This window comes from Artemia sp. Qi Xiang Cuo, chromosome 5, assembly GCF_049724085.1.
Source record: "Artemia sp. Qi Xiang Cuo chromosome 5, ASM4972408v1, whole genome shotgun sequence".
NCBI lineage: Eukaryota > Metazoa > Arthropoda > Branchiopoda > Anostraca > Artemiidae > Artemia > Artemia sp. Qi Xiang Cuo.
In genome coordinates, this window is record NC_142798.1 from 82,045,876 (window position 1) to 82,066,447 (window position 20,572).

Genomic DNA, 20,572 nt, shown 5'->3' on the forward strand with positions numbered 1-20,572 from the left:
GGGTTGGCCTTGGGGGGTCTGGGTGGGCCTTTGGGGGCTCCGGAGGCCCTTTGAGACCTTGGGGGGCCGGGGGAGGGCATTTGGGGCACCGGGGGGGCCTTTGAGGCACTGGGTGGGCCTTTGGGGCACAGGGAGGGCCTTTGGGGCACAGGGCGGGCCTATGGGGCACAGGGAGGGCAGTTGCGGGCCTGGGGGACATTGGGGGACCGGTGGAGGGCCTGTGGGAGCCGGTGGGGCCTTCGGGAGCTCGAGGGGCCTTTGAGGGCGCCGGGGAGGGCCGGTGGGGGTCTGGGTGGGCCGTTGGGGGCTCCGGTGGCCCGTTGAGAGCTTGGGGGGCCTTTGAGGACCGGGGGGGCTTCCTTCGGGGCACTGGGTGGGCATTTGCGGGCGTGGGGGACATTTGGGGACCGGTGGAGGGCCTTTGGGATCCCGTTGGTCCTTCGGGAGCTCGATGGGTCTTTGGGGGACCCGGGGATGGCCTTTGTGGGTCTAGGTGGGCCTTTGGGAGCTCCGGTGGCCCTTTGAGAGCTTTGGGGGCCTTTGAGGACCGGGGGGGCTCCCTTCGGGGCACAGGGAGGGCGGGGGCGGGCTTGGGGGACATGTGGGGACAGGTTGAGGGCCTTTGGGATCCCGTTGGTCCTTCGGGAGCTCTATGGGCCTTTGAGGGCCCCGCGGATGGCCGGTGGGGTTGGGGTGGGTTTTGATAAGCATTTGGGGTTGGGGTAGAGGACCTCACAACACTGTTAAAATACAACTTGTGTATTATAACGACCACACTCAAAACCTCTTCCAAAATCTCTTCAAAAATCACCTTTTAAATGTCTCTAGCTGTTTCGCCGAAATAGTTCCATAAAATAGCTAAAACGGTTTCGCCAAAATTAACCCTAAACGGAATTTCGGCATGTTCCATTTGTTTGGCATCTCTGCGCTAATGCATTTCAAATTATTTGGAAACCTTTTCGCGCGCTATGATCAAAACGTTTGCTCGGAAACGATTCTCTTGTTAGAAACAACAAATTAATTTCCCTTTCGTGAATCAATCAATCATGACATCATGTGTGATCTAACTGTTTCTCGGTGACAATTCTCTTTGGAAATGCAAGGACATTAATTAACTTGACGTCATCTGTCAGACATTAATTAACTGTTTCCCGGAACCTCATAACATCTGGCTCAAATAACCATAACAAATACTATTTCCGGATCATAACATCTGCCTTGAACAGGAAGGAAATGTCATTAACGTTGCTCGGAACCTCATAACATCTGGCTCGAATAACAACATCAAATACTATTTCCGGATCATAACATCTGCCTCAAACAGGAAGGAAGTGTCATTAACTTTGCTTCGAACGACAACAACATTTGGCTCGAATAACAACAACAACATTGACATTCGCTGAGAGCGTGTCCAAAACAATAACAATAACATTGAACCCATTAAGCACGTGTTCACTCTAATGAATCTATCGCGTTCCCAAAACAACAACAACAACATTGACCTTGACATTTTGGCTCGGAAACAACAGCAACATTGACCTTCATTAAGAGCGTGCCAAAAACACACCTGGAGAAAGAGGCCATTGACCCCATTAACCACGTGTTCTCTCTAATGACTCTATGCCCTTATTTGGGGTGCAAAAAAAGTTGTAGGTGGCAGCAGGGGTGCGTGATCGGAGTCGGACCCCCATCTCTACTTGCACCCCTTTCTCTTTTTCTCTCTTCAAGTGCCTTCAACTATGAGCACGGTTCCACTTTATTGTTGTTCTTTTCCCTTTAACAGATATTTTGTCAATTAACTATAAAGTTTAAAACAGTGCACCCCTTTCTCTTTTTCTCTCCGCAAGTGCCTTCAACTGGGAGCACGCTTATACTTTATTGTAGTTCTTTTCCCTTTAACAGATATTTTGTCAATTAACTATATAGTTGGAAACAGTGCACCCCTTTCTCTTTTTCTCTCCGCAGGTGCTTTCAACGGGGAGCACGCTTAAACTTTAATGTTGTTCTTTTCCCTTGCTTCTTCATTTTCTGGATTTGATAGCTCTAACGTATCTATCTTTAGTTGCTTGTTAAAGAAAAGTAGAATATTTTACTCACCAGCAATAGGACTACCAATCAAAGAAACGAAGGGTAGACATGTTGATATCGTACTAATCTCTTCAATGCTGAGACCAATGCTTCTCATATGAACTGTATAATAAGGAAACACTGCAGATACCCCTAGAAAAAAGCAAGAACATTTATTAGCATCTTAACGTTGCAAACACAAACAAGAAGTTTTTAGTGCACCAAATAAAAAAAGAAAGGTCAAAGAGGTAAGCAAGGAGTTAATGAGTAGGTCTGTAAAGTAATTAACCTAATAAAACTTTATGCAAAAAATAATCTTTTTTTTAAAAAAAGTACAGAACTCCATTAAACCAAAAATGAACTAAAATAGAAACAAATAATTTACCAAGCATACAACTACCACAAAACAGTATCAATAAATAAATGAAACCTAAAACAAACAGAAATTAAAATAAGTCAAACTCAAAACGAGCAGAACTTAATCTGAGTAGGGTTCTAAACCCTATGCTTTCTAAAAGCCAGAAATAATTTGTACTTTACTGAAACTAATTCAAGTGAATTTACTGAAAAAATGTGCATAATCAGTTTAATATACATATGCTGATATTTATTCCTTAAAATATATTTCGAATAAAAGTCGGTTGGTATCGATTCTTAAAATCTCGAAACTGGCCAAGCATTCGTTACTGCATACTGTTCAATACGTGAAAAACAAAAATAAATCACACAATTTTCCTTTAAACGCTAATCAAGAGAAAGTTTTTGGCAATACTTGCTTTCCCCTGAAAAAATTCCTCAACAGCATCTCTTACCTCAAACTCCCTCCCCTCAACTCTCCATTGCTTGTGCCAGTAAACATATGAATGCAATATTTTATGTCACAATAAAAATATTTTTCTGCAATAACAGGGAGTTATCACCTTGCAGTGCCCATATTCAGGCTTAGTTGAAATGAAAGGAAATTAGAAATCAATCTTTACCTCCCCCTTCCCAACTCTCTTCAATATACAGCTTAAGCCTCAAGCAGAGTTAAAAAAAAATGAGCTTAAAAGTTCTCGCTTTAAGCAGGGGACTCCTTAGGAACAGATATTGATAATTCAAATTTATTCATTGATAATTTAAATTGATAATTCAAATTGGTTTACAAAATGCCAGCAAATGCTACTTTTCTTGGGGCAGAATCTTATAGGCTACTTAAAAAGAACACTAAAAATTATACTTTACATCCAAATGAGACTTCTCGCGACTTTTTGTGTGTCATTGATTTAATACGATAACCACTGGGGGAAAAAAAGGAGAAATAAACTCGGATTCGTAGTCGTAACTCTCCCGATTTTCCTTCACTTCTGGACATCTCTTCATTGGTGTCAAGCATGAAACTACCACAAATCAGCATCGATAAAAAATGAAACCCAAAACGAACAGAAATTACAAATAAATAACCGAGTCAAACTCAAAACGAGCAGAAAGTAACATGAGTAGGGCTCGAAACCCCCATGCCTTCCCAAGGCCAGAACATAATTTACACTTTACTGAAAAAAATACAAATGAATGTGCATTGTCATTTTAATATACATATACTGATATTTAGTAATCAAAATGTTAATATTATTTGATTTTTAAAGTTATAAGAGTAAAAACATTTATATTTTTTTGGTAAAGTGCAACTTATGTTCTTGCCATGGGAAGGTATAGGGGGTTTTGAGACCTGTTTATGTTAATTTCTTCTCGTTTTGAGTTTGAGGCGGTTATCTATTGTAATTTCTATTCGTTTTGGGTTTCATGTATTTATAGATGGCTATTTGTGGTAGTTTCATGCTTGGTAGATTATTTGATTTTATTTTGGTTCATTTTTGGTTTAATGGAGTTCTTTACTTTTCTTTGAAAAACTTATTTCGTTGAAAAAGTTATTTTTAATTAATTTCTGTTTGTTCTATATTGACATAGTCTTTTCAGGGAAAAAGAAAATAATATTTTAAATATTTGCGTTTTTTTAAGACTTTATAGTTTGGCCTGCTATTTGTATTCTGGAGAAAAATATTCATCGATTTTTAACTACATACACCCTTTTAAAAACCTGGACACAAATAGTAGTGTTTAATTTAGTTTTTTACCTCCTCTAGTTGACCTGAAATAGAAAACTTGACACCATTCGCAAAAGAAGCTGTTTACTTTCATTGATAGCTTGGATACACTTACGCTATTTTGATCTGTTTAAATTCTAAGGGCAGAAGTATCCCCGAATGTTTGAACATAATACCCTCAGTCGTTCTTTGGATACTGCTGAGATGCCTTATTGGGAATTAGCATTAACACAGTGCATTTTGATTTAATCTTAAGGCACCATTTAGTTTTTAAACATAATGGACAAATAGGAGGGTGGGCGTAGGAGGGGGATTAGTTGCCCTCCAATCACTTTCTACTTTTAAAAAGGATATCAGCCCTTTCTATTTTCAATCGAATGAGCCCTTTTTGGAGTTCCTACGGCCAATCCTTCGAAACAAAGTGTCCTGGTCTAAGCAAAAAGAAAATAATACATTGTACCCACATCGATCTTTACTATAAAAATGTTAAGCCTTCCAATCACTTTCGACTATTAAAAAAGGCAATATCCATTTTAATTTCAAATCGAATGAGCCCTTTATGAGTTTCTACAACAACGCTTTCTATAAACACCTTATATTCCCCCATTGCATAAATTACAACCCTTGCCCTGCGGGCCGTGAGGGGGTTGTCATTCTAAAAGATCTAACTTCCAGAACTTTCCACGACGTTAAACAAAATAGCTGTCTCAAAATTTTAATAGGATGTGTTTGGGGAAATGGTTGACGTGAGAGAGGCGTTTGTTGCTTTTCAATCACTTTCAACAACTAAAAAAGGTAGTAGCCTTTTAATTTCCAATTGAATGAGCTCTGTTTAAAGTTTCTTCAACAACACTTTCTATAAAAAACCTTATATGTCCCCAGGGCATAACTTACAACCCTTGCCCTGAGGGCTGTGGGAAGGGAGTTGTCATCCTCAAACACCTAATTTCCAGAACTTTGAAATAAGTTGAACGAAATAGCTATCTCAAAATTTTGATTGGATGAGTTTGGGGAAAAAGTGAGCGTGAGAGGGAGTTAGTTGCCCTCCAATCACTTTCCTCATCCTCAAAGACCTAACTTCCCGAACTTCCAACTACGTTGAACAAAATGGCTATCTTAAAATTTCGATTGGATGTGTTTGGGAAAAGGTGAGCGTGAGAGGAGGGTTAGTTGCCCTCCAATCACTTTCGACTAATAAAAAGGGCACTAGCCCTTTGAATTTTCAATCGAATGAGCCTTTTTGGAAGTTTCTACGACAACGCTTTCTATAAAGCCTTATATGCCCCCCATGGCAAAGCTTACAACCCTTGCCCTGAGGGGTGTGGGGGAGTGTCCTGCTCAAAAATATAATTTCTATCTGGAAATCAACTACGCTGAACAAAATGGCCATCTCAAAACTTTGATTGGATGTGTTTAGGGAAATGGTGGACGTTGAAGGGGTGATAGTTGCCTTCCAATCACTTTCAACTAATAAAAAGGGCTCAAGCCATTCCAATATCCAATCGAATGAGGCCTTATCGGAGTTTCTATGACAACTCCTTCGATACGAAGTGCCCTGGTCTAAAGGAAAGAAATAATACATTGTGCCAACATCGTTCTTTACTTAGGCAGCGCAACAACGCTATATTGTAGCCTATAGTAAAGGCCATACGGCTCCAATGTTTTATTATATATTTACTTATTATTATTATTTTTTTCCAGAGGCACTTCATATGGAAGGGGCCGTCGTATAAACTTCAAAGGGGGCTCATTCGATTGGAAATTGAAGTTTCTAGTGCCCTTTTTAAGGAACAAAAGTGATTGGAAGGCACCTAACACACCTTCCGCACCCAGCATTTGCCATAACACATACAATCAAAATTTTGAAATAGCCATTTTGTTCTACGTAGTTGATTTCCAGAAATTATATTTTTGAGAAGGACACTCCCCGCACAGCCCTCAGGGCACGGGTTGTAAGTTATGGCCTGGGGGCATGTAAGCTTTTTATAGAAAGCTTTGTCTTCAAAATTCTGAAAAAAAGGTCTTTGAGGATGACAACATCCCCCCCACAGCCCTCAGGGCAAGGGCTGTAAGTTATGCCCTGGGGGCTTATAAGGTTTTTATAGAAAGCGTTGTCGTAGACACTTCAAAAAGGGCTCATTTGATTGGAAATTTAAATGGCTAGTGCCCTTTTTAATAGTCGAAAGTGATTGGAAGACAACTAACACCCCTTCCACGCCCACAATTTTCCCAAACACATCCAATCAAAATTTTGAGATAGTCATTTTGTTCAACGTAGTTGAAAGTTCTGGAAATTATATCTTTGAGCAGGGCACTCCCCCCTCAGTCTTCTGGGTAAGGGTTCTAAGTTTAGCCCTGGGAGCGTATATGGTTCTTATGGAAGGAATAATCGTATAAACGTCAGAGAGGGCTCATTTGATTTGAAATTGAAAGTTTTAGTTCACTTTTAAGCGTCAAAATATATCGGAGGGTAAACAGCCGCCCCACACCCTTTTTTCCCAAAGGCATCCGATAAAAATTTTGAAATAGCTATTTTGTTAAAAATAGTTCAAAGATCATATAACAAAACTCCGGTGTCGACTCAACCCCCCAGGGCCCGGGGGCAGGATTTGTAAGTTATGTCCTGGGGGCATATATGGTTGTTATGGAAGGGATGCTAGTATAAACTTCAAAGAGTTTAATTGGAAATTGAAAGTTCTAGTTTACTTTTTAAGTGTCAAAAGAGATTGGAGGGCACCTGGCCCCCCTCCACACCCTTTTTTCCTAAGACCCATCCGATAAGAACTTTGAGATAGCAATTTTTTTGAAAAAATTGAAAAGACCATATAACAAAAACTAAGGGGTCGATACAGCCCCCCAAGGCCCAAAGGCAGGCGTTGTAAGTTATGCCCTGAGGGAATTTATGGTTCTTATGGAAGCAATGCTCGTAAAAACTTCAGAGAGGGCTTATTTGATTGGAAATTGAAAGTTCTAGTTCAGTTTTTGAGGGTCAAAAGAGATTGGAGGGCAAATATCCCCTCCTCCCTCCCCGTCTCACTCCCATTTTTTCCCCAGTTGCACCCGATAAAAATTTTGAAATAGCCATTAAGTTAAAAATTGTTTAAAAGTCAGATAACAAAAACTCAGGTGTTGACACAACCCCCCAGGGTCCAGAGGCAGGTGTTGTAAGTTATGTCCTGGGGCATATATGGTTGTTATGAAAGGGATGCTCGTATAAACTTCAGAGACGGCTCATTTAACTGGGAATTGAAAGTTCGGCCTTACTTTTTAATATTCAAATGACATCCGAGGGCAACTAGCCCCCCCCCCCTCCCTATGCTTTCTTTTTCCAAACCCATCTGATGAAAATTTTGAGATACATAATTTTTTAAAAATAGTTCAAAGGTCGGATAAGAAAGACTCTGGTGTCAATACAACCCCCCAGGGTTCAAAGGGAATGCGTTCCAAGTTATATTCCCTAAAGCCATGTATGGTTCTTATGAAAGGGATGCTCGCATAAACCTCATAGAGGGCTCATTTGATTGGAAATTGAAAGTTCCAGTTCACTTTTAAAGAGTCAAGAGATTTAAGGGCAACTAGCCCCCACACCCTTTTTTATCAAAACCCATCTGCTACAAATTTTGAAATAGCCAGTTTAATTATTCAAAAATTAGATAACAAAAACTCTAGTGTCAACAAAATTCCCCAGGGCCCGGGGAGTAGGCGTTGTAAGTGTTGTCCTAGGGGCGTATATGGTTATTATGAAAATAATGCTCGTATAAACTTCAGAGAGGGCTCATTTGATTAGAAATTGAAAATTCTAGCTCACTTTTTAAGAATCAAATTAGATTGTAGGGCACCTGCCCCCTCCACGCCCTTTTTTCCTCAAACCCATCCGATAAGAACTTTGAGATAGCCATTTAAAAAAAAGTTCAAAGACCATATAACGAAAACTCCGGGGTCAATACCCTGGGGGAACATATGGTTCTTATCGAAGCGATACTCGTAAAAACTTGGGAGAGGGCTCATTTGATTGAAAATTGAAATTTCTTGTTTACTTTTTAAGAATCAAAACAGATCAGAGGGCAACTAGTACCCACCCCCCCCCCTCTCCACACCCAAAATGCACCAGATAAAAATTTTTAGATATACATTTTGTTAAAATAGTTCAAAGTTCAGATAAAAAAAACTCCGGTGTTGCCACTGCCCCCCAGGTCCTGAGGTAGGCGTTGTAAGTTATGCCTTGGGTGCATATATGGTTCTAATGGAAGGTATGCTCGTATAAACTTCAGAGAGGGTTCATTTGAATGGAAATTAAAAATTGTAGATCATTTTCTCAGAGTGAATAAGATCAGACGGCTTCATAGAGGGCTCAATTTGATTGGAAATTGAAAGTTATAATTCACATTTTAAGAGTCAAAAGCGATTGGAGGGCAGCTAGCCTCCCTCGCTCCCCCATACTCTTTTAATTTTTTTCCCAGAGGCACTTAATATAGAAGGGGTCGTCGAATAAACTTCAAAGGGAGTTAATTCGATCTGAAATCAAAAGTTCTAGTGCCCTTTTTAAGAGTCAAAAGTGATCGGAGGGCAACTACCCCCTCCCCAAAGCCCCCTTTTCCCGAATACATCTGATAAAAATTTGAGGAAACCATATTGTTAAAATAGTTCAAAGATCATATGACAAAAACTCCTTTACTTATGGCCATTTTCTTAAAAATAGTTCAAAGGTCAGATAAGAAAAACTCCTGTGTCGATGCAACCCCCCAGGGCCCAGAGCAGAGGTTGTAAGCATTGCTATGGGGGCATATATGGTTCTTATGGAGGGTTTGCTCGTATAATTTTCGGAGGGGGCTCATTTTATTGGAAATTGAAAGTTATAGTTGACTTTTGAAAAGTCAAAAGACATCGGAGGGCAACTAACCCCACCTCCATACCCTTTTCCCCTCAAACCCATCTGATAAGAACTTTGAGATATCCAGTTTTTTAAAAATAGTTCAAAGATCATAGAATCAAAGCTCTGGGGTCGGCAAAACCCCCCAGGGCCCGGAAGCAGGCGTTGTAAGTAATTCTCTGGGGGCAAATATAGTTCTTATGGAAGGGATGCTCGTATAAACTTCGGAAAGGGCTCTTATTCTTGAAAATTGAAAGTTCTCGTTCACTTTTTAAGAGTCAAGAAAGATCGGAGGGCAAATAGTCCCCCCCTCTCCACGCCTCAAACCCATCCGATAAGAACTTTGAGAGAGCCATTTTTTCCAAAATGGTTCAAAGATCATATAACGAAAACTCCTGGGTCGACACAATCCTTCAGGTCCCGGGGTAGGCGTTTTAAGCTATGCCTGGGAGTATATACAGCTGTTTTGGAAGGGATGCTCGTATAAACTTCAGAGAGGGCTCATTTGAATGGAAACTGAAAGTTCTAGTTCAATTTTTAAGAGTCAAAAGAGATCAGAGGGCAGCTATCCCCTTATGCCCCTCTTCCCCCTAAATTCATCAGATAGAATTTTTGAGATAGCCATTTTGTTAAAAATAGTTCAAAGGTCAGATAAAAAAAACTCCGGTGTCGACACAACCACCCTGGGCTCGGGGGCAGGCGTTGCAAGTTATTCCCTGGGGGTATATATGGTTCTTATGGAAGGGATGCTCGTTTAAACTTCAGAGAGGGCTGATTTGAATGGAAATTGAAATTCCTAGTTCAATTTTAAGAGTCAAAAGAGATCGGAGGGCCCCTAGCCCATCCCATGCCCTTTTTCCCCAAATCCCTCCGACACAAATTTTGAGATGGCCATTTTTTTAAATAGTTCAAAGGTCAGATAACTTCGGTGTCGACAAAAACCCCCAGGACCCGGGGGCAGGCATTTTAAGCTATGTCCTGGGGCCGAATATGGTTCTTATGAAAGGGGTGCTCGTATAAACTTCAGAAAGGGCTCATTTGAATGGAAATTAAAAGTTTTAGTTCATTTTCTCAGAGTAAAAAAAAATTGGAGGGCAACTAGCCCCTCCCAACCTCCACACCCTTGGGTTTATCTTATGGATTAACCCATCTGATGAAAAGTTGAGGTGCCAATTTTGATAAAAATAGTTCAAAATCAGATATTAAAACTCCGGGGTCGACAAAACCCCTAGGGCCGAGGGGCAGGCGTTGTAACCTATACTCTGAGGGTGTATATGGCTCTTATAGAACGTATGCTCTTATAAACTTTAGAGAGGGCTCATTTGATTGAAAATAGAAAGTTCTAGTTCACTTTTAAACAGTAAGAATGGCCGAAGGGCAATTAGCCCACAACCACGCCCTTTCTTCCTCAAACCCATCCGATAAAAAATTTGAGATAGCAATTTTCTTAAAAATAGTTCAAACAATAAAAACTTTGAGGTTGACATAAACCCATTTTTCACTTTGATATTGTTACTTTGATACCAGTTTTAATACTTTGATGAACATTTGATTTTTTTAAGTTTGATTTTACAATAAGGAATTTTTTAAAACCTGAAACTTTTTGCAATCAAAAACAAACAAAGATTAATTAAAAAAAAAACTTTCCGAAAAACAAATTTTTCAAAGAAAATTAAAGGCCATTTTAAACTTAAGCTCAGCAGATACAAATACCTCTTAAAATTCAAACTCAAAACGACCAGAAATCATAGGCAGCGCAATCACGTTGCCTAAGTAAAGAACCATGTTGGCACAATGCATTATTTATATTTTTTCTTTTTCCTTTAGACCAGGGCACTTCGTATCGAAAAAGATGTCGTAGAAACTTCTAAAAGGGCTCATTCAATTAGAAATTGTAGTGGCTTGTGCCCTTTTTAATAGTCGAAAGTGATTGGAAGGCAACTAACACGCCCTCCATTTCCTGAAACACATCCAAACAAAATTTTGAGATAGCCATTTTGTTCAGCAAAGTTAATTTCCAGATAGAAATTGTGTTTTTGAGGAGGACACACCCCCACAGCCTTCAGGGCAAGGGTTGTAAGTTATGCCATTGGGGCATATAAGGTTTTTATAGAAAGCATTGCCGTAGAAGCTTCAAAAAAGGCTCATTCGATTGGGAATTCAAAGGGCTAGTGCCATTTTTCATAGTCAAAAGTTATTGGAGGGCAACTAACCCCCCTCTCACGCCCACCTTTTCCCCAAAATCACCCAATCAAAATTTTAAGATAGCCATTTTGTTCAACTTAGTTGAAAGTTCTGGAAATTATGTCTTTGAGGATGACAGCCGCCCCACAGCCCACTGGGCAAGGGTTGTTTGTTATGCCCTGGGGGAATATAAGGTTTCTTATAGAACGTGCTGTCGTAGAAACTTCAAAAGGGCTCATTCGATTGGAAATTGAAATGGCTACTGCCCTTTTTAATAGTTGAAAGTTGTTCGAAGGAAACTAACACCCCTTCCACGCCCACCAATTTACCAAGCACATCCAATAAAAATTTTGAAATAACCATTTTGTTCCGCGCAGTTTAAAGTTCAAGAAATAATACTTTTGAGCAGGACACTCCCCCCAGAGTCTTCGGGACAACAGTTATAATTTATGCCCTGGGGCATATAAGGTTTTTATTGAAATCTTTGTCATAGAAATTTGAAAAAGGGCTCATTTGATTGGAAACTCAAAGGGTTATTGCCCTTTCTAATAGTCGAAAGTGATTTGAGGGCAACTAACCCCCCTCTCACACCCACCTTGTCCCTAAACACATACAATCAAAATTTTTATATAGCCATTTTACTCAACGTAGTTGAAAGTTTTGTAAATTAGGTCTTTAAGGATGACAACCCCTCCCCCCTACAGCCCTCAGGGCAAGGCTTATAAGTTATGCCCTGGGGGTGTATAAGGTTTTCATAGAAAGCGATGTTGTAGAAACTTCAAAAAGGGCCCATTCAATTGGAAATTGAAAGGGCTAGTGCCCGTTTTAATAGTGATTGAAGGGCAACTATTCCCCCTCTCACGCCCACCATTTTCCCAAACACATCCAATCAAATTTTTGAGATAGCCATTTTGTTCAACGTAGTTGAAAGTTCTAGAAATTAGGTCTTTTAGGATGATAACCCCTTCAGAGCCCTCAGTGCAAGGGTTGTAAGTTATGCACTGGGGGCATATAAGGTTTATATAGAAAGTTGTAGTAGACATTTCCAAAAGGGCTCATTTGATTGGAAATTGAGATTGCCCTTTTTAATAGTCGAAAATGAGTGGAGACTAATAAACCCCCCTCTCACGCCGACCATTCCCCCCAAAACATTCAATCAAAGTTTAGAGATAGCCATTTTGTTCAACGTAGTTGAAAGTTCTGGAAGTTACGCATTTAAGGATGAAACACCCCCCAGAGCCCCCAGGGCAAAGGTTGTAAGTTATGCCCTGGGGGCATATAAGTTTTTTATAGTTAGAGTTGTCGTAAAAACTTCAAAAGGGGCTCATTCAATTGGAAATTGAGAGGGCTAGTATACTTTTTAATATTCAAAATTCAATGGAGGCTAACTAACCCCCCCCCCCCGCATACGACTACCATCCCAAACACATCCAATTAAAATTTTCAGATAGCCATATTGTTCAACATAGTAGAAAGTTCTGGAAATTTGGTCTTTAAGGATGACAACCACCCCCCCCCCCCCAGCCCTCTGGTCAAGGGTTGTAAGTTATGCCCTGGGGGCATATAAGGTTTTTATTGAAAGCGTTGTCGTAGAAACTTCAAAAGGGCTCATTTGATTGGAAATTATAAGGCTAGTGCCTTTTTTAATATTTGGAAGTTATTGGAGAGTAACTAACACCCTTCTTACGCCCACCATTTCCCCAAACATATCCAATCAAAATTTTGAGATAGCCATTTTGTTTAACGTAGTTGAAAGTTCTGAAAATCAGGTCTTAGAGGATGACAACCACCCTAACAGCCCTTAGGGTAGGGGTTGTAATTTATGCCCGGGGGGCATATAAGGTGCTTATAGAAAGCGTTGTCATAAAAACTCAAAAAGGGCTCATTCGATTGGAAATCAAAAGGCCTAGTGCCCTTTTTAATAGTCGAAAGCAATTGCAAAGCTTGACATTTTTGTAGTGAAGATCGATGTGGGAATAATGTATTATTATTTTTTTTTGTTTTTTTTTAGACCATATAGACCATATATATCATAACATATAGAAGGAGAAGGACAAAGGAGGCTACCCCAGCACGACAAAATCTAAAAATAATGCTAAGAAACAAATTATCAAGAAGAATCACCCCGTCATCAAAGGTTAGTAATATATTGTACTAATTTAGTCTTTAAAAGTGATCGGCTATTAAGATTTTTAAATTTACTTTTTAATTTTAGCCTATTTGCTATAAAAAGGATTTTGTATCTTATTGAAAATTTATCTCTTTCACAATTAATCAAAGGGATTCTATCAAACAGTTCGTGGTAACGAACTGTAAGTAATATATAAGTTTCATCAAGTTTAGTTTTACCCATCAAAAGTTACGGCCTGAGAAAATTGGGCTGATTTTAGAAAAAAGGGGGAAAGACCCCCTAAAAGCTATAGAACCTTAATGAAAATCACACCATCATATTCAGCGTATTAGAGAACCCTACTGTAGAACCCTACTGTTTCAAGCACCTATCTACAAAAATGTGGAATTTTGCATTTTTTGCCAGAAGAAAGATCACGGATGCGTGTTTTTTTTTTCCCAGGGGTGATCGTATCGACCCAGTGGTCCTAGACTATCGCGGGAGGGCTCATTGGAACGGAAAGTAATATTTCTAGTGCCCTTTTTAAGTGACCAAAAAAATGGAGGGCAACTAGCCCCCTCCCACGCTAATTTTTTTCCCGAAGTCACCGGATCAAAGTTTTGAGATAGCCATTTTGTTCAGCATGGTCAAAAATATGATAACTATGTCTTTTAGGATGACTGAATCCTCCGAAGTCCCCGGGGGGAGGGCTGAAAGTTATGAACTTTCCCAATGTTAACATATAGTATTAGTTATTTGGAAGTATACGGAAGGTTTCAGGGGGGATTTTTTCTGGTAGGTGGGGGGGGGGGGTCGGGGGTTATATGGGAGGATCTTTCCATGACGTAATTCTTCCGGGGGGACGGGACATTGCTATGAAGGGGGTGTCGGATTTCCCAGCATTATTAAAGAAAAAGATTAGAAATTAAATATAAAAAAAACAAATTTTTCATCTGAAAGTAAGGAGCAACACCAAAACTTAAAAAGAACAGAAAATACTACGTATATGATTGGGTTCACCCCCTAGTCAATACCTTGCTCTTTAAGCCAAAGATTTTTTAGTACTTTCATAAGAGCTATTTATTAGTAGAGAGGGGTCAGGAGGTACAAACGGGAGTCCTTATATGGGCATAGAATACTGACGGGACTCCAAATAAGGGCATAGCCTCCCTAGGGAGAATGATTACGTAATGGTGTCAATGACCTCTTTTTCCAAAGTTGATTTATTTGATGTTTCTATGTGTAATAACTCCGGGACGAAGGTTGCACATGCGCATTGAATTCTAACGGGAACAATGTTATTGATCTAGGACTCGAGGGGGAAGTGAATTTCCAAGAAATTGATTGCGTAATCGATTGGGAATGTCATGGTGTCCAGAAATAGTATTTGTTGTTGTTGTAAGTGCACGCTCTCAGCGAATGCTATGATCCAGAAATAGTATTTGTTGTTGTTTTGGTCATGTACATGCTCGAGGCGAATGTCATGGTGTCCAGAAATAGTATTTGTTGTTGTTGCTCTCGAGCCAAATGTTATGACTTTCCCGGAAACAGTTAGATCACGTGTTTCCTTCTCAGCCAATCAGCGAGTCGGATACATCCTCCATCTCAGCCAATCAGAGGGCTGGTTACATATTAGCGGCGGTGGGAATATAAGGAACGGGTTTTTTTGCTATAGTTTTATTAGTCTGTGAATAGAATTCAAAGGAGTGAGAACAGTTTTGACTTTACTCATTTGGATATATATTTGTGTTGATGGCGATGAGTGGAATGTTTACACTATTAGAAGTTGATAATGGAGTTGATGATAATAGTACAAGAGCATCAAACATTGCGATGGAAATTACGAAAGGATCGCGACTTTGTCTGGAATGGGTTGCAGTATATGCAAGATATGTAATATCCTTGAGCAAATTTAAAATGGAGGATCAATTATGTTTCGTCACTAAAGTTGATATAGCACATGTGAATAGAATTCAATGTGCTTTAAGTGCATTGGTGAAACATATTAAAGACAATAAACAGTACCGCTAATTGTACATGCTTTGTATTATTGTTGTTGTTGTTCTAATTATTCAATAAAATTGTTTCGAAATCGAAAATGTTCCCTTTCTTTTCTGGTTAGGGCTAGCGAATCAGGGTCAGTCTAGAGTCAGCAGTCGGACTGAAAGGATTGAAAAATGAATAAATTTGAGAAAGAGAGAATTAGATCAAATCTAGTGTTTATGGAAAAACATTTGATTTTGGATTATGATTTTCTCGAGTTATCTCTTAAACGCAGGATATTATCTTGTCAGGGAACACTTGACAATATAATGAGGAGTGATTCTCCCACATTGTACTATTGTATGAAACTTTTCAAATTTGATTCAAATTATTTTAGTAAATTTATTTATATATAAATTGTAACAATGAATAATCATATTGTGGATATACTTTTGAAAACATTGCCAATTGATTCAATATAGATGGCTTCCCCATCATTCGAAAGAGGTAACGTCACAGAGTTACTCCTCTCTCCCCCATTTCCCTCTCGTTGAATTTATCGAACGGTGAGGATCAGTTTTGTTTTAGCTGTGAGTGAGTTGACATCGGAAACCGAAAAATGTTCTATATATATCCATTGTGCATGTACACTCTTGGCAGTTGGAATCAATGTGAGAATTGTACAATTATTGATGACTATAGTGAAAAATGTAAATTATGTAATCCTTGTAAATTACATAGAGGTTATGCAGTACAAATTAAAGGATGTAATTCATGTCTTGAGGAGGTGTTAGACTATCATCCTAGAGGGCACCTGTGCTCCAATTGTCACTATGATAAATGTGATCAGTGGGAGAATACTTACCCCGCTATGATTGGAAAGAATCCCAAACGTGATTTTAGTTTATTTCTACGAGATTTGTATCGTCGTGGATTTAAATTATTCTGGGAAGAGGAATCTGGTCTACGATTCAACTGTTGGGGTAACAAGACAATCTGGTTTATACGTCATCGTTGTGATGACACCACCTACTATGACTATAAACCAAGTGATTTTTATTTGGCAGTTACCGAATGTGATTCACCCTTTGAAAACACTGTATGTGATATTGCTTCAAATAGACAGATTGAAACTCTTGAATTTCATAATATGAATGCAAATAGTATCATTGACTATACAAAGAGATATGACAAGAGTGAAGTCACATTGTACTGTAAAAAATGTGACCCTGACTTTGCAGTCAATCAAGATCAATATACAGTGAATCCAAATGATTTATCGGCATTAGTGGTTCACGACAGTTGCCTATACATCGAAGATGAAGAAATCTAAAAGTGAAGATTTAAAGACATTGTTATATATGCATTTTAACAATAAACAAATTTACAAACAATCTATGTTCAAATATTTACTCCTTTGTAATATCCATATTTATCACTGTTTTAATGTACACTATCTCAGGAGGTTCTATTATTTGAACCTCATCATCCTCCTCCACTGATATAATATTTGTGAGAGAGGGTGTCTCCTCGGACCCACTCCTCAACAGATCCCCCTCCACTGGCACAATATTTATGAGAGAGGGTATCTCCTCCGCAAATAAATCTTCACGCACTCGAAGTCGCGGGTTATGTATTCGAACTGAAGACCCACTCCTCAAGAGATCCACCGCTCTACATGTACAGAGAAGTTCTTCCTCCTCCTCAGGTGTAATCTCGATGCTCTCGTTCTCTGCACATGTAGCTAGAAGATTTTCCTCCTCACTGTCTTTGAGCTCCCACTCGGTCCAGACATCCTAAAAAGGTCGAGAACACTATGGTCGAAAACTCTGTGGAAAGGTATAGTCTTCATGAATATACTGAGGGGTGTTCTATAAATGTCAAAAACAGGGTTACTTATTATTTTTCATTTTATCTATAATTTTGTATGTCTAAAATTCATCAATTAGCCAGATGTGGGTTTTTTTTATTATTTTTTACATACGGAGTGAGATTTAATGTCATTGATAGAAGCCTGTATGAGATTTAATGTCTGTGATAAAACCAGGAAAAAAAACCTTTCCAAGAACTATGTTTTTCAATGAAAAGTAAAGAGCTACGACATTAAATCAAAGAGAGCAGAAATAAAGTTGAATAATTGCTTAAATCTGTCTTGGCTTATTCTTGAATTAGCCATGGCTTGATGGCAACATGATTTTAATTCAAAAATGAATCCTGAGGGATCAACCCTGAGAATGGCATCATGATTACGTCATGCAAGGGTCAAAAGCCTCAGCGGTACTTATGTAGAAAGCGGTATGTGCGCGAAAAGTGAAGTTTTGTTAGTGCTAATGATATAAAACAAGATAGGATGAAAATATAATAGTTCAGAAACAAATTTGGGCTATATATTTGCAGATTAGGGAGGTGGGGGTAAAGCATAGCATATATTAAATACGTAACCTAACCTAACCCAACCTAGGTACCTTTTAGTCCTCCTAAACCCCAAAAAATCAAAGTTTAATAGGTATACAGTTCCCGGAGTAAGAAACCTTTTGTAATGCCTATCTCCATACAGCGTCTCATATAAGTGCCGGGTAATGCGTATCTGTTTTCGCAATACACTTACCGCTTTCTACATAAGTACCACCTCAGCTTCCAACCATAGCAAGTGAATCGAGGAGGGAAGAGACAAAAAGCCGGGTATGTTTGGCTCTTTTGCTAATTTATAAATGTAAAATCAAGTGTGTCCATGTGTTTGTTAATGTATACGCTGTAAAATACGCTTAACTAATCGAGCTGGAAACGTGAACATTTCACAGAATTACCGTGGAACCATGGTATTCACTAAATGGCGTCTTTGCTCGAACAATTAATTTTTAGATTTTAGAAGAGTCCCCTTGAGAACCACCAAATCAGGCCTCCAGGTAAAAGGTTTCGATAAAAAGTAATAAGCAAAAACTACAGAAACTAAATCTACTAACCAGAGTTGCTACCCCTAGTTATTTATCACTATTTCTAGTCGTTTTTCATAATGCCTAAGCAAAATATCACTAAATCAGAACATAAATCAATAGATTATTGAAAAAAGTCACTAAATCAACCAAAAAAAGAGAATAATACCCGATTAATCGTCATTGACACATGAGCCGTTGGGATGCAAAATCAATTAGCATTTTTGTTGTTGTTGTTTATCAACATTTTTGTGATAACAAGAAACTTTTCTAAAGATGGCAATTAAATATTCCAAAATGTCACAACCTTTTAGACGATTAAACAACTATTATTTATTTATTTGAGGCTAGCTTTACTCCCTACTGTAGCGCCAAGCAATAAATTGTTGAAAAAAAGGAAGAAAAATAGCAACAACAAACATAACCTTTTTAACGCAAAAATTATGTTCATTATAACCAAAAAACAGTGTCTTTTTGTCAAGAGACGCAGTTCTTAGTTTTTTCCTACCTCAATTAGGGATAGCCTATAGTCTGATAGGAGGTTCAAAACATGGCATCATATTTGCTTAGTACATTTTGCTTCCTTTCCTTTCTTTTTACCTGTTTTTGGAAGATACACATGATGCGAAGGAAGAAATGCCCCATTTACATTTACTGTGTTTGCTTTGAAGGCAAAATATACACTAGCCTACTTGTACTTGTTGTGAAAAAGCAAGGCGTTGAGCAATACAAGAAAAGACTTACATAAGAGATCTACGCGCTAAATCGCCCATTTACTCTCATTATCTCAAAAACTCAAGGCATATCAGGAAAACAGCGAGGGATTGCATACTATCTGTTGGTGTACACAACTTTAAGCCCCTGGTATTGGCGTAAGGCACATTGACATGAATTTATTTAAAGAGGGCCAAATTGGAAGACTATGCAAAAAGAGCAAATGTCACGTAAAAAAATATCGGGACGTTGTAGGGATGACGTACCTTTTTGCTACTGCCTAATCAGCTTAGCCATAATTTCATTTAGAAGAGAGAAACATTCAGGAGAACTTTTCAGAAGGGAATATCGAATACAAAATAATTTTTGCCTCATTTCGGAGAATTCGTCAACTTTCTTCTATATTCTTTTTTAAGTTTTTTAAGCTAGGCCGTCTAAAGTATAAAGATATTGGTACCCCCGTACAATCCACAACATGCTCGAGTACTGAAGTAACGTTAATCCTAATGAAAAATACCAAAATATGATGAAAATGTAATGCTTTAGTTTATATAATAGTATAATTTGGGCTATATATTTGTATATTAGGAGGTGTGGGTAAAGTAACCTAACCTAACGTAACCTTACCCCCCCCCCCCTGTGCAAATATAGCCTAAATTATGCAGGTCCACTGCCTTCTGTCACCCGTCATTTGTCTTTGTCGGTATGACACCGGTGTTCAGAGACATTACATTAATCGAACTTCTCGAGTGTGTTCTGGATTGTACAGGAGTACCAAAATATTTCCTTCAGGAAAAATTATAAAGTAATTGAAACTTTAAGTTACAATTTGAAACGCTAATGTATACCTAGTAAAGAGTAACACGCATTCCATATTACTTTGGTCTGGTCATTGCAGGGATTTAAAAGTACTTGATATGATGAAATAATAACGAATAATTGTTCAAACGTAAACTTATGTTTAGCAATAAACTTATTAAAGTGATAAAAAACTTTTTCCCACAAGAGGACACTTTTCGCGTAAAAGTAAAGAGCTACCAGACTAAACCAAAGATATGATGAAATAATAGCGAATAATTGTTCAAACTTAAATTTTCTGTATTACGGGAATAGTTTATTTTCGAACCATTATATCTACCAAAGGTTCAATACATGAGTTAAACTAAGAGGTTTCAATTTCAGGAAAAAATTACATTTAGACAACATTTGACAATTTACCAAATTTTAAAGTTTTTGTTAGAACCTTGGGTATGCATTTTCATCATATTTTGCTTATTTTCGTTGGAAAACACACTGAAAAGACATATTTTTGGACTCATATCAAACATTGCCGGATTTGCATTTGAAGAACCTTCCATTATTTTCTATCTTGTCCTCTATTTCAACATATACTGACTTTTAAAGCTTTTCAAAGCTCTTAAATATACTTACCTAACGGTTATTTATTTACGAAATCGTGCAAACTGTTGATTTAGAACAATAATTACCTTTCTATATATCAATTAACACTCACTAGAATTGTAACTTTTCACTCACGGAGAATGTTTTCAAAACAATACTTCTTACATTGCATAGACTAAATGTGTCAAACGATACATCTACATTTCAGATTAATTAAGTGTTAAAT

The 20,572-nt window shown here is 38.4% G+C and overlaps 2 protein-coding genes across 3 annotated transcripts in view; both read right to left on the bottom strand.

The window, feature by feature from the left end:
- The window catches only part of LOC148952624 (major facilitator superfamily domain-containing protein 6-A-like), a 747,865-nt gene that overhangs the window by 85,673 nt on the left and 641,620 nt on the right, over positions 1–20,572 (bottom strand). The gene's annotated exons all lie outside the window — the stretch shown is intronic.
- LOC148952625 (uncharacterized) overlaps positions 1–20,572 on the bottom strand; it is a 184,708-nt gene that overhangs the window by 80,176 nt on the left and 83,960 nt on the right. The window contains exon 3 of the mRNA XM_089088644.1: positions 2,098–2,220. Coding sequence (XP_088944770.1) covers positions 2,098–2,220 — 123 coding nt within the window. The remainder of the gene's footprint in view (positions 1–2,097; positions 2,221–20,572) is intronic.